This window comes from Nothoprocta perdicaria, unplaced genomic scaffold (assembly GCF_003342845.1).
Source record: "Nothoprocta perdicaria isolate Ctin4 unplaced genomic scaffold, notPer1 scaffold_454, whole genome shotgun sequence".
NCBI classification, from domain to species: Eukaryota; Metazoa; Chordata; class Aves; order Tinamiformes; family Tinamidae; genus Nothoprocta; species Nothoprocta perdicaria.
In genome coordinates, this window is record NW_020455704.1 from 105,128 (window position 1) to 118,779 (window position 13,652).

The 13,652-nt window shown below is 44.0% G+C and overlaps 1 protein-coding gene across 1 annotated transcript in view; it reads left to right on the forward strand.

Moving 5' to 3' along the window:
• The window catches only part of RASA3 (RAS p21 protein activator 3), a 122,872-nt gene that overhangs the window by 23,088 nt on the left and 86,132 nt on the right, over positions 1-13,652 (forward strand). Inside the window, exon 2 of the mRNA XM_026046691.1 lies at positions 12,274-12,391. Within this exon, the coding sequence (XP_025902476.1) occupies positions 12,274-12,391 (118 nt within the window). The remainder of the gene's footprint in view (positions 1-12,273; positions 12,392-13,652) is intronic.

Genomic DNA, 13,652 nt, shown 5'->3' on the forward strand with positions numbered 1-13,652 from the left:
CTTTCTCCGAAGCCAGTGCGGCCGTGATGCTCACGCAGGCACCTAGGCTGTGGGTAGAGGTGGATGCTCTGCCTGTGCCCCGGAGCRACGCCTGGTTTAGGCCTGGAAAGATCATAAAGTTGTGACAAGGTGGACTGTAGCTGCCAGAAGGCACAGAAACACTGTCACAGGAAAGCTAAATTCATGTTTCTCATTGAACTGTGATTCTGGCTCTTTGGAAGAGCATTATTTTCCAGCTTTTGAGTTAACACTGTTTTGATAAGAAAATGCTCGTGAAATGGGCAAAGGTGCAGGCCAGTGGGATAGAAAATGAGATGATCTGTAGGATATTCAAACAGTGGTTCTTTTGTGTAGCTTTTCCTGCTGTTCTTGTTCTGCCTTCGGTTTTCAGCTGATCTTTACAGATATCAGACACTTAACCTCCATTATAAGTATTTATTCAGATTACTGGCTTTTCTTTCATTCTCTGTGTGAGACAGATCCGAGTGGTGTCTGAACAGGCACATTAAAAATTCAACTTTGGATGAACTTTGTGGGTGTGGATGAGCAGTTCCTAAGGAATGCCCAGCTTCCAAAGATCATTGGCAGTTTTGAAAAACGTTTGGCCTCTGTTGAGTGCCTAGGAACTCTGCTTCTTCAGGGTTCCTTTTTGAATCTCTCTCTCATTTCTATAGGGATAACCACTGAAAAAAACAAACACACACCTTGGCTGCTTTGAAATTCATTTGCCTCTACTGAGGGTTAGTTGTTGGTTTCCTCTGGAAAACAGCGTGACCGTATGCTTGGCAGGTACTGCTGTGGTGAAGAGATGAGTGTGTTGGATCCAGGCTTTAGCTGATACTAACTACCTTGTGTACCATGAATTGGGGATCTGGGGGTTGGACTAGACGATCTCCATGATCTCCAGAGGWCCTTTCAGATCTCAACTGTTCTGTGATTTTTTTTTATTTTCCCCACTGACGTCAGGTCATGTGTATCTGCCAAGAACAAATAAATCCTTCGGTATTATTTCTAGCACTTCACATTCAAGTGTTTGAAGGAATTAATCAAGCTCCTAGCTTTGGGTGGGATTGGTTGCTCAGTCCCAAAGCTCCCTGTCAGTCCCATAGGTTGCCCTAGGTTTGTGGGTGAAACTTTGGTGGAACTCTGCAATGCTATAAAACATAAGTGGAGAACCCCGGTAAGACTGCAGATTGTGTGAAACGGAAAGAACCAGTTTTATTCTTTTGATATTTTTTTCTCTTTCCAGAATTGAAGTAGCTTATATGGATTTAAATTGTTTCCAGAAGTTTCCTCACTTTCTATAAGGCATATACTAGATAACTGTTCCTTCGTTATTCCACTGTCAGCAAGTTGGAAAATACGATGCCCTAGAGCTCCTCTTGCTAAAACATTGTTTCTGGCCCCCAGGATGTTCTTCTAACACTGCTGCCGCCTCTTCTTCCTCCTGAAGCCTCTTCAGCTTTCCGTTTGTCTTGGGAAGGCCGCCTTGGCAGGATGGAGATGCAGCTTCTCCGGGAGAGCTCGGCTGGCTGCGTGAGCAGCCTAATTGCCAGGAACTTTTCAAAGGGCAGTGAAACGGAGAACGTTGAACAAGCGCTCAGGCACTAGCAAGAGCACAAGCATTCCTTACAAGAACCCAGTGAGGGACAGCACTGATGCTTAAAAATAATTGTTTATGTTAAAACAAACGATGTATACCTATATATATATGTAAGCTGAAGACTAAAATACAAGTCTGCAGTGTACACTGAACAAAATTTCTCGTCTGGCTCGGCAGTGGGTCGGAGCGGCGTTCTCACAACGCATCAGCAGGAGGGCTCTGTCTGCTTCTGCTTTTGCTAAGATGCCCTTTGTTAGCACAGAAGTTCTAGCCCCTTCAGTTTGGCTTGCTTGGGGCTTTCGGAGGGTGTATGTAAAAAAGTACATGAAGACCTACCCTCAGATTTCTAGTTTGGGAAAGATAAATGCCATGTAGCCTTCATAAAGAATAGATATTAGAGAAACCTGTGCTATGATCACAATATGAGATTATARGTCCTAAAGTTTTTAAAATGGCATAGGTAAACAGTTGTCCTTATTCAAAAGCCTACTGCATGTATAAAGGTAGCTATGCTGCTGACTTGGCGTTCTGTATCACCTTCAAAGTTTATTGCTGTATTTAGCACCTTTTCTTCAAAGAGATTGAGGTGCTGGTGGCTTTCCCGTAGTGAGATGGGGAGATTGGCACAGTAATAGCAAGGGACCTCCAAAACTCAGATTTGGTACTATGATTTCCGTACTTCTTGCCCTTATATGTTGGATGGCTGGATGGCTGCTTTGTCAAAGAAATTTTAGCTTAGTCCATTTTTGAAGAAAAGGTTTACTTCACTAAAGTCATACCAAAATATATCATTTAATACTTGAGTTGCAAAACCCCATCTATTCTCTGAAGACAAGACCAAGTTTAAAAACCAAGAGCAGATAGAACCAAAGATAAATGCTGGCAGGCGCTTTGGAGGGAAGTTATTGCCTAAAGGGATGTCAGTCCTAAGTGAATACGCTTTACCTTCCTACAGTTCTGGCAGGAGGACTTTCTGGTCCATCTTTCTGCTGAGTCCCATTAGACCCACCGGACCTGTGTTGGTGGACTTGCAGAGTGACAAAGTGGAGGTGACCTGTGCTGAGTGACAGAGCTTTTGGGGACGTCCACAAAGAGCAAGTGCAGAAGAGAGTAGTAGCTGACACTGTCTCTCTCTTTCTATGCATAGGATTTTGGCTCTCCCAACTATGTTTTGATTTTCTAATTGAAAATTTAATTCCAGCAGTAAGTCAAAAGCCTGTGCTGATTTTTATATATATATTTCTAAAATTTTTCCATCTATAAATTTACATGCACATATAAAATATAAAATCTCTGTTGAGCCTGCTGACATGGCAAATTGACTGTTTATGTTCTTGGTTGGCRACAGTCCAGTTCTGCCAGCGTGTGGATGTTCTGCAATGGGCTACATTTAGAAATTCATGTGGCAAACTGTGGTAGCAGGAGTTAAGGCAGCCTGAGCTCCCGACTCTGGAGGCTTTTTGTGCWCTTTCTCTTCAGAGGAATCAGGAGGCCTGTAGATCGGTTGCCAGTGATTCCTTGCTAATGTGCAGTTGTAGCATTTAATGGCACAGTATTGCCAGTAACTAGGCTGTTATCACAGAATGACCGAATGGTTGAGGTTGGAAGGGACCCATAGAGATCATCTAGACCAACCCCTCCCTGCTCCAGCAGGGACACCCAGAGCACGGGGCACAGGGCGGCATCCAGGCGGGTTTGGAGACCTCCAGAGAAGGAGACTCCACAACCTCCTTGGGCAGCCTGTTCCAGGGCTCTGTCACCCTCACAGGGAAGAAGTTCTTCCTCACGTGGAGATGGAACTGCCTGGGTTTCAGCTTGCACCTATTGCCCCTTGTCCTGTCACTGGCCACCACTGATAAGAATTTGGCCCCCTCCTCCCAACATCCTCCCCTCAGGAATCGAAGGGATATCTAGTCATATCGATCAGATCCCCTCTCAACCTTCTCTAGGCTAAACAGCCCCAACTCATTTAGTCTTTCCTCATATGAGAGATACTCTAGTTCCTTAGTCATCTTCATTGCCCTGCACTGGACCCTCTCCTGAAGTTCCCCAACCCTCTGCTAAAGTCTTCCATCAGATTTGTGTTTGCTTCAGTAATAATTGCACAGAAATAACCATTTTGATGGGGTCATCAACAGTTATCAAGCTCAAATACTTCCAAACACATTAAAATGTAGTAAGGAGTGAATAGAGATGCTATTGCTGTTGGTGTGATTAATGAGACTTCAAACTAGCAACAGGAAATTAACAGCATCCATAGCAAACCCTTGTTGTGTGCCACCAGTGGGAGTTGTCCATGTGCATCTGCACAGTGGAGGTTCGTAACAGTGGAATAAATCTTGGGTCCATTAAATAAATCAGTCTCAGCATTCATGTAGTTTTAATGTATTGTTCTAATCAGGCGTGGTCTGTCCAGTGCAAAGACGTTTTTGCATTACAGGGTTAACTGCTTAAGAGGAGAACTAGCAGTTCTGAATTTTTTTGAAGTAATATTTTCAATTAAAAAAAATATTTATAAGTATGTAGTCAGAGAACTGCATATGACACACCCCTTAAAATAGTTCCCTATTAAATKGTTCCTTAGTCCATAAAATATTCCTTGTGAATTAAGGAATGTGCAAGGAATGTGCCCTCATAAAATGTCAAGACTGTATCGTGCTTGAAAGATTTTGACACGTCACGGACAGTAGTCCTTGCTCAGGCAATTCTTCCATTTTAGGTGGCTTTCAGGATTGCCCTGAGCTGCTGTGCCTAACTTCTAAGCAGCAGTGTTGGCTTTGGTTGTGAAGCACTGGGGGACTCTAAGGCCAAACGGGGCTTGGTGTCTATCAGATCCCCTGGAAGTCTTCAAGGAAGCATTTCTAAATGAGCAGCTGTAAAGCAAGAGCAATTATGGGTGGCAGAGTCACTAGATAAAAGTTTTTTATTTTTAAATACTGATATGTCTTCAACTTTTTAACAATTATTCCTTTTTATTCTAAGTAAAGCAATAAATGATTCAAATTTCTGCATGTTTTCAGGGCCAGTTGGTAGTGGTGATCCTTGTGATTAATGTCAAAGAAGAGGGGGGGATTTAATCCTTCTCTCTTGCTTTCTTTTTTTTCCACATGTCCAACTTGCACATCAAAAACAGATTTTTTTTTTTCTGGGATGTCATCTGGCTTTGAGGGTTTATGAGTTTGTAAGTGAAGGCAAGTAAAACAGCTGTTTAATTTCACAAAGATATGAGACCATTACAGCTAGTCTTTAATGATGACCAGGGCCCTGTATGCATTCGCACTGTAGAGGAAATATATCAGRGGGCAGCTACTCCCCAGAGAGAGCAGTTGAAGTGAGGTTGGGTTCTGGTCACATTTTGGTGGATGCTTGAAACCATTTGCTTGTATTTCCTGTCTCAAACTGTTCTTCCAAAAATAGCTTCCATTGCCCAGCACCCGTCCACGTGGAACRGCATGTTTAAAGTCGCTTCCTCTGAGCCGCTCTGCCCCTTCGTCAGCCTTCATGTCCCGCATGGCCTCCCACAACAGATGTTCTGGGCCCTAAACTGTGCTGAGAAAAGAGCTCTTGTAGCTTCAGGAAGCTGATTAAAAAGAGGAGGGRAAAAAAAAAAAAACCCACAAAATACCCTGTGTGAGCTGAGTGAAGGTCAGCATTCAGAGGTGTGCAACTAGCTGTAGTCAACCCGCACACTACTGGAACTGCTGGGRAAAGCAACTCAACAGCCTCTGGCAAATGCACCTGGGAGGTCCCATGGGATTTGCTTGGATCCAAAATGCCACTTTCAAAATCCAAGCCAAGCTGAAAAGTTGTAGTGAGGCAACTTTGCTGTGGTATCTATACAAATAAAGAGGCGGTTTGGTTAATTCATCTGGTTTTGTGCAGCGATACATGAAAATTGTATCAAAGGAAGGTGGGAGACTTACCCCAGCACTGTCTCCCTTTAAAATGACCTCTTTGAAATGCCCTTCTACGCAAAATGGCTTCAATCCTCTCATCCCTCCACGCAATGATAACGTACTCGGCCACTTCTGTCATGCCCAGGAGACCTTTCAGGGCTTTAGCTTTTTCCTAACCTAAAAGACTTAAAAAAAAAAAAAAAAAAAAAAGGCTACAGCGTGTGGCACAAGGTGGGTTTGGTGGGTGCCCAAGGCTCCTGCCACTGCCCTGTGACAGCTTTGAAACTGCCCTGCACGTGGGACCTCAGTGAGGAGGTGCCTTCAGCTTTCATGGCTGTGGCTGTCCTGAGCTTGGTGCCAAAGGACTGGGTGTTGATGCTACTATTTGCCTGGAAGAGGTCCACAGAATCCCASAATGGCTGAGGTTGGAAGGGACCTCTAGAGATTGTCTAGTCCAGCAGGGTCACCCAGAGYACGGGGCACAGGGTGGCATCTGGACGGGTTTGGAGACCTCCAGAGAAGGAGACTCCACTGTTTACACGCAATGCTTGTGTCCAAAGAGTGTAGCACCATTTGTGTCCTTGCTGCTCGCGTGCGGGAGGGCTACCCAGTTGTGCTGGGCTTGCGTGGCCCAGTTCAACACCATTTTGCTGGGGAAATGATGCTTTTCCTGAGTCCTCTAATCTAATAATCAATTCATTGTACTGCATGGAAAGGGTCTGGCAGGCAAGGCTTTAGATTAAGAGTAGGTCATCTAAAAATCTCATTTTCCAGATGATCAAAATCTCTTCACAGATGGCTATTTTTGACCTGGTTTAGAAATCTCATGCAATCTGTCCCTTTATGAGGGTAAAGCTTGGGGCTGTGAGCGTGCACAAATGCATCTCTAAAGCTAAAGCTGAAAGAGATTGTTGAACAACTAAAATTTCTTAACACATCTGTTTCTAAACAAATCTGTTTTGTTTTAATATATAAATTTGCTTGATCAAATATTTTTGAATTTTATCATTTTATTTATTTTCAGACTGAGTAACCTATAGAGATATATAGAGGAAAGTGTTTGATATTTTTTGTATATTGCCRTAAAAAGAAATTTGTTCTAAGTTACTGTTAAAGAACGCAGGAATATCACAGAATCACTACATTTGGAAAAGACCTTCAAGATCCTCAAGACCAACTGTGTGCCCTTCACCACGCTGCCTGCTAAAACATRTCCCTAAGCACCTCATYTAAACGTTTCCTGAGCACTGCCGGGGACGGTGACTCCACCGCTTCCCTGGGCAGCCTGTGCCAAGGATTCACCGCTCTTTCCGTGTAGAAATTCTTCACATCATTTATTAAATTCATATCTGCATCCAGGACAGACTAGTCTTGGAGACCTCAAATTCTATGATTTTCTTTTTTTTGTTATGTTTTTTCCTCTTTTGCCTTTGGAAAGGCAAAAATGAATTAGAATTTCCCCTTTGAAAGGCATGACACCTCCGTATGGAAGTAATATACAAATATAATTGTATAGGCTGCTCTTAGACACTTAAAATACAGACTTTCTTTTATGTGAATTTTTGTTATTGTTTTGGGTGTTTGGTAAGAAAAATAGGCACCTATGTGAATGGAAGCTTCCCAACCATGTCCATTTTAATATTAGAAAGGATTTTTTTAGTGTACATTTATTTTCAATGTTGTTTTCTTAAAAAATTAAGTCTGAACTGATTTTTCAACATTCAAAAACCTGTATTCAATCAATTTAAGTTTACACATAGGCCTAAAAGTTAGTGTTCATGCAGGTTTTCTGCATGTTTTAATTGTCATTGTGTGGTATTGTGTTTCAGAGTAACCTTAACTGACATTAAGTGTTTCTTTTTAATGTGCAATTTGCTGCCATCTTAATGTTTTACATACGTGCTATGGATCGAGTGCTTGAGGAGTTTCTTGAATTCTGGTGGAGAAGCAGATCTATGTCCTTCCCAGGAAGAAGGCAAACCTGTAGAGTGCACTTGAGATGGGTGTGCAGATCCCAGCATCTGCACCCGGATAACCAGCGTGCAGGAGAACAGCAGARGCTTTTCATTCCTGACACACGTCGCTGCTCTGTTCTGTTCTTGACTTGCCTGCCCGGGAGCTTGAATGGTTCACGACAGGAACCCAAGTGAACTGTTGCTCTGCATGGTTGGGATGTGTTGCCCTTTTCAGCYGGGTTTCTCTGCTTAAGTCTTTCTAGTGACGCCCTGAAGTGAACTGCTGAGATGTGAAAAGCCCAGATGCTGTGTGGCACTTCAGAACATTTTTTGGCCATGGTTTGGGGAATGATTCTCCCATGCCTTCTTCATTAAAAGCCAAATAGATTGCTGCTAGGAGCAGCAAAATAAAGATGTTGGCGCATGGAAAAAAAATCCTTAATGAATGCAGCTTGATGGATGCGTTTTGATGATACCTGGAAGCGTATCACCCAGATTTCCTTCTGAAAGGTAGAAATAATGTCTCTGACTCCTGCATCTACACAAAATTGCACCTGGGGAAATCTGGGAGAAATAAAGACAGCACAATGGCAAGTATATAAACTAATTTAAAAATACTAGGTATCTGGAAACATTGAAGGTGGCAAAATGGTTGGGAAATACATACATGGATATGTATTTTTTAGTTTGCTTTGTAAGCTTTAGTTTGCTTTTTAGYGTGCTTTAGTTTGCTACAGAAAGGGCAGTTTCTTTCTTATTTTTTGTTTTCATTAGTTATGCTCCCAAGCAGCTGAGCTGTGTTCGCTGGCAGATTTGCAGCCTGGGGCATCCCTCGGGCCCAGCTAAAGTTAAGCTGTCTGTGCTGCCATGGAAAAGCTCTTTGAAACTTCACTGGCCCTGTATCAGTGGGAGAGGATAGCCAGCCAGTGAGGTATCCAGCTTATATAGCCTGTTCTTAAGACTGCCAACAATATCTAATGAGGGCTTTTCCATAACCACAATTAGTTTTGTTATTTAAGTGCATAAGGTAAAATTAAGTCCATTGCTCCATTAAATTAGGACCGTATGCGTTAGAAATGTCCCAGAGCAGGGATAGGAGGAAAAACTGTTGCAGACAGAAGCTGATTATTCTACATGCAGGGCTCTGAATGGAAGCCTTGTGCTGCCAAAGGAAGTGCTTATATATTTTAGATTGTCAAGGTCTCATTAAAAACCATTTTGTTTCCTGTTAACAGAAGTGTAGAGCTGAAGGGTTTAAAGGTGGGTGCATTGGCCTTCTGACAAATGCCCCCAAAGTCTCCAGCCTGCTGGCACCTCACAAACATGAAGAGTGAGAATAGAGCTGCTTCTTGGAAATAAAGTTGGCGAAGGTGCTKCTTCTTACAGATAAGCTAACCTGCAGAATTGGGGAGCATGTAGATTGATCTTTCCTGTGAGGGTGCCAGAGCCCTGGCACAGGCTGCCCAGGGAGGTTGTGGAGTCTCCTTCTCTGGAGATCTTCCAAACCTGCCTGGATGCCGCCCTGTGCCCCATGCTCTGGGTGTCCCTGCTGGAGCAGGGGGTTGGACTAGATGATCTCCAGAGGTCCCTTCTGACCTCAACCATTCTGGGATTCTGCGATCTCATGAGCTCTGGTAATTGAGAATATGGAAATGATGCACTTGGGTTTTCTCTACTCCCCCCTCCYCCCCGCTCTTATTTCAGTAGCTGCAGGACTGAGTAATATGGATTGAGTTGTTCAGCTTCGCTGTCAAAGCAGRAGAGTTCCATAGAGGGAAAGCTTTTTGTCTTGAAGGAATCTAAAGAGCAACTGAAGCTCTTAGTAGAGCGTGGTTGTTGACATAAAATGTCTGGCAAGAGATTTGCCAGCAAGAGAGTCTGGCGTCTTTAGCTCTACTTGAAAGCTTGACAACTTTCTCCTCCCTAACTGCTCAGTGCTAGAAGAATCTGAACAACCATTGGCTGCTGTTGGAGTTGRGAAGAAAACATATTTTTTGTAAGCTCATACTCAAGTCAGTAATGTGATTAGTACATGTGGCTGGTCAATCAGTCCCTTGTGCTGCTGTCCGTGTTTCTTTCAGGGCCTTTCTCCAGCTTGAAGAAAGAAATTACTGTCAAACGGCTTCTCTCTGTGCCCTCTCTGCGCCCCGTTTTCCACGTGTGCTGCTGGTCTTTAAGTTGCTGTGCAGTTTGTGTAGGTCGTCACTTCCCAGTGACACCAAATGGTGCTCTCCTTTGTACCGCCTTTRGATTCCAATATGGATTTTCTTCTCTAATCCTTTTAACAAAGAAAAACGAGTTTTAAATTACAATTCTTACAGAGCACTGACATGATGAGGTAGTAACTTGAAACACTTGAGTAAGTATTGTCCCCACCAGGAGCCTGGTTGGMAATCCAGAGTGTAAACTTCGGAAGTTGTTTTATGTGTGTGTGTGTATGTGTTGACACAGGAAGCAGGAGGGTGCGAGAAAAAAGGGCAATTCCAGTTTCTTTCCTTAATTCTGCGCTTGGAAAGCTTTGGGCGGTTCTGCCTTGGAAGAGGTGCGTGAGCAGCGCGCTGGCCCCGGAGAGCTGGGGGATCCTCCTCCTGAGGAGGCACTCACCCTCCCTCCGGAGAGCTGGTCCAGGCATCCGGGAAGAGGCTGCTCCCACGTGGTTTTAAAGGGAGGAGTTTGGGTGCTTCAGAGTGGGGGAGATGGGGCAAACCACACAATCCAAGAATGGTTGAGGTTGGAAGGGACCTCTGGAGATCATCTARTCYAACCCYSCTGCTCCAGCAGGGACACCTAGAGCATGGGGCGCAGGGTGGCATCCAGATGGGTGTGGAAGATCTCCAGAGAAGGAGACTCCACAACCTCCCTGGGTGTTAGAACTCAACCTGTAAATTAGGCTGGTGGGTTTGATACCCAACTTAGTGCAACTCGGGCTATCAGGAGTGAAAGCTGCAGGTTCACAGCCACAGCATAGGCTTTAATGCACTTAATACAAGCCACCAAGAATCTCGAGTGTATTTTTGGCTAGAGCTGCTGCAGTTAAACTATTCTTAACAGCTTTAGCTTAGTACAAAGCCACGTTGGGCACGCTGATAGGCATTGCAGTCGCACCTCTGAATTACAACGGAGACGGCTTTTTTAGCGTACCGCGTCTCCCGGCTCTGAGGCCGGTGGGGAGGATGCTATCGGGTTGCATCAGCTGAGCTGTGAGCAGCCTTACTTAAAAAGCCTTCAAGTGAGGCCTCACTGTGTGAAACGCCCGTTTTGTCTGCATTTCAGTAGCTCTTKGTATGGTCTCTGGTTAAATTTAGAAGACGTGCACATGGTCCCGCATACCTAGGCGGTGTGTGGGAAGCGGGATGTGTGGCATTTCCACGGGCAGATCTCAAGCCGTGGCACGGCAGGAGTCAGTGGAAGTGCATCAAGCGTGTGCGGAAAGGGAGACCAGATGAGCGCGGCACAAAGCCCGTGGCTCTCTGTGCCCCTCTTCCAAAGCTGGGGCTGATGTTGGCTTGGTGTTTGCCGGCTGAACTTCTGCAGTGCCTGTGTACGCGTCACATTAAATTGTTGCTGTTGAATGAATGGGTAGAAGCAGCAATGAGGGGAAGGCGCATCCCCAGGGAAGGTGGGGTTGAAAGATGTAAGACGATTCTGTTAATAGTAAAGCTATTTGGGAGCTGCAGACTGGGAAGGGCATTTGTCTAGTACAGAGGGATGATGAAAAGTTGCATTTGTTTCTGTCATTTAGAGTTCCCTCTTCTGTCAGCCAGCGAGCAGTGGYCTCCCTAGCCTGTGCCTTGGTCCTCCTTTTTGCCTTGTATTTTTATCAGGAGAGAATGGTCTAGTTCCCAGGGTATCTAGTTATCTCCTGGTGCTGAGAAAAAATGAAGGTAAATAGGACCACGTCGCTTCTGGAGTTGTGTTTAGTCATTCTTGGAGAGTTGTAAGTTCCGTCCTTGGATTTGAGGCGCTCACCAGGTGGTGYGAAGGTGCGCAGGGGAGCCACAGGGAAGCCCTGCCCGGCTTCCTTCCTGAGCGCTTGGCTCCCGCTGCTCTGCCAGGCAAGTTCTGTCCTCAGCGTGGTTATTAATGGATAGGTAGAGAACAAAATGTGGTTTTGCTGCTCTTTCGTATTTCTGTGTGTTGTAGTCTTTTGGTTACCCTTAGTTCCTCAATCCTTCAAACGCAAAAGGTCACATTGTAGAAGAATATTTCAAAATAAGTAAATATGGTGCCTTTTCCTGGAGACCTTCCGGGGCTTCACAAGCCCTGATCACCCCAGCAGAGCGCCTCAAAGTCTGTTGTGTGACCTAAAGTTGTTCACTGTATCCGAAGCAACTGCTTTCCATCCTGGCATCAGTGAGAGCAGCAGAGCTGGGCATCCATCCTCGTTTACTGTGCTCTGACRGTAGCTGAGAATCAAGCGAGTGGGATTGTATGGGGTGGTTTGATTGCCACGCTGCATTATGTYCCTCATCCCTTATGTAAGGGGTGAAAATAGCTTTCTAAATAAATAATTGGAATGAAGCAAATGCAATTAAATTGGAGATAAAAAGAACTGTTGATAGTGCTGACAGAGAGGCTTGTGGTGGACTCAGCAGAGCTGGTACCTGGGATATCTCTAGGACATTGATCCATTGGTGCTGTCAGGAGTTCCTGTCTTGGAAGCAAGATGCTGCTGCTAAGCTCAGAAGAGGCATAAATACTTCAGAAGAAAAGAACATAGTACTTTGCCTTACTTGTTTTCTGAACCTACATCAGTTGACTAATATATAGATAACTCCTTAATATGTAATTCTTTTGTTTTTTTCTTTCTTGTCTTTAGGTGAAGCCAAAAATCTTCCTACGTATCCGGGGCCAAACAAGATGAGGGATTGCTACTGTACTGTAAACCTGGACCAGGAGGAGGTTTTCAGGACCAAAATAGTGGAGAAGTCGTTATGGTAATAAATAAATGTGTTTTGTTAACACTTAGTGCTCTAGACTGCTTCCCTTTTTACTACAGAGTTGATGTTCCATGGATGTCTGGGGGAAGGAAAGGGGGAAGGAAAGAGGGAGGATGAATATTATCCTTTCCCCACCCCCCTCCGCCCCCACTGTCTTAAGATCACTGGTGGTGAAAGTATCAAAAGTATCAATGTCATGATTGCTATCTGAGTTACGAGAAAACAACTCCACCAAGGCAAGCCATATAAGCTGTTCTCTGAAGAATTTACAGCCTGCACTCCTTTCTCTGCTGCCTAAGCTTTCTAGGTCTCAGCTTAGAGCACCACAGTCCTTTTTTGCAGCTCTCTCTGCTTGGAATTTTGCGTTTGTTTAACTATCCTAATGACTGATATTTGGGACTTCTTTCTGTCATGAAGCAACAACTAGAAGGAGGGATCTGAACATGTAGATCTCTGATTATCTTGAATACTGAGGGTGAGATTGTAGTTGATGTAGAATGAAATGGGCAGCAAAAGTTAGACTGCTTTCTTCTGGAAGTCCCCAATGTCAAAAATATAAAGGGAACAGTGGGCATCAAGTGTACCTATATGTGTGCTCTGGCAAGGGAGGCCTTTTTGGAGTTGAAGGCCAAGTGACAAAGATAAGTCAAGTTTATAATTTTTATCTTAAGATGCAAAGTGGGCCAGGGAGTGAGGGTTGAGTTGTACAGTTAGGAATTTGCAATTTTTCTTATTGCAAGTAATTTACTTAGGGAAATAGCTCTATGCTTTCACACCCTCAAGTACTTAGCTCACTTAATAGTGTGAGTCTGAGTAGCTTGAAGTGAGATTTATTCCCTTAAATCACTTAATCTTCTTTCACGTGTTTTTTTTTTTTTTTCTCCTTATTACTTATTTTAAGTCTTTATCCCTGAGAGTGCATAATGGAGACTTCTGGTTCTGGAGGTATTTAAATCAGGGGGAAAAAAGATATTAGTGTAGGTGTTTTTGAAGGATGGTATTATACTTTACAGGAAAAATAAAATCCCAAGGTTTTAAGATGATTGACGTGCCATGTCCGTGAACCACTTGTTTCTCTAAAAGTGGTTTTGTAACTTGTTTGATTTTAGTCCCGAGTCAGCTGTCTGTAGCCTTATTGCTCACAACTAKAAGTCACACAGTGGAGTTTTTTGCTTCATTAAAGTGCTTCATGGAGGGAAGGAGGATTTATGGTCATAGTTGACRTCACTTCCTTGAACTAATCCAATTATTTTCCTAC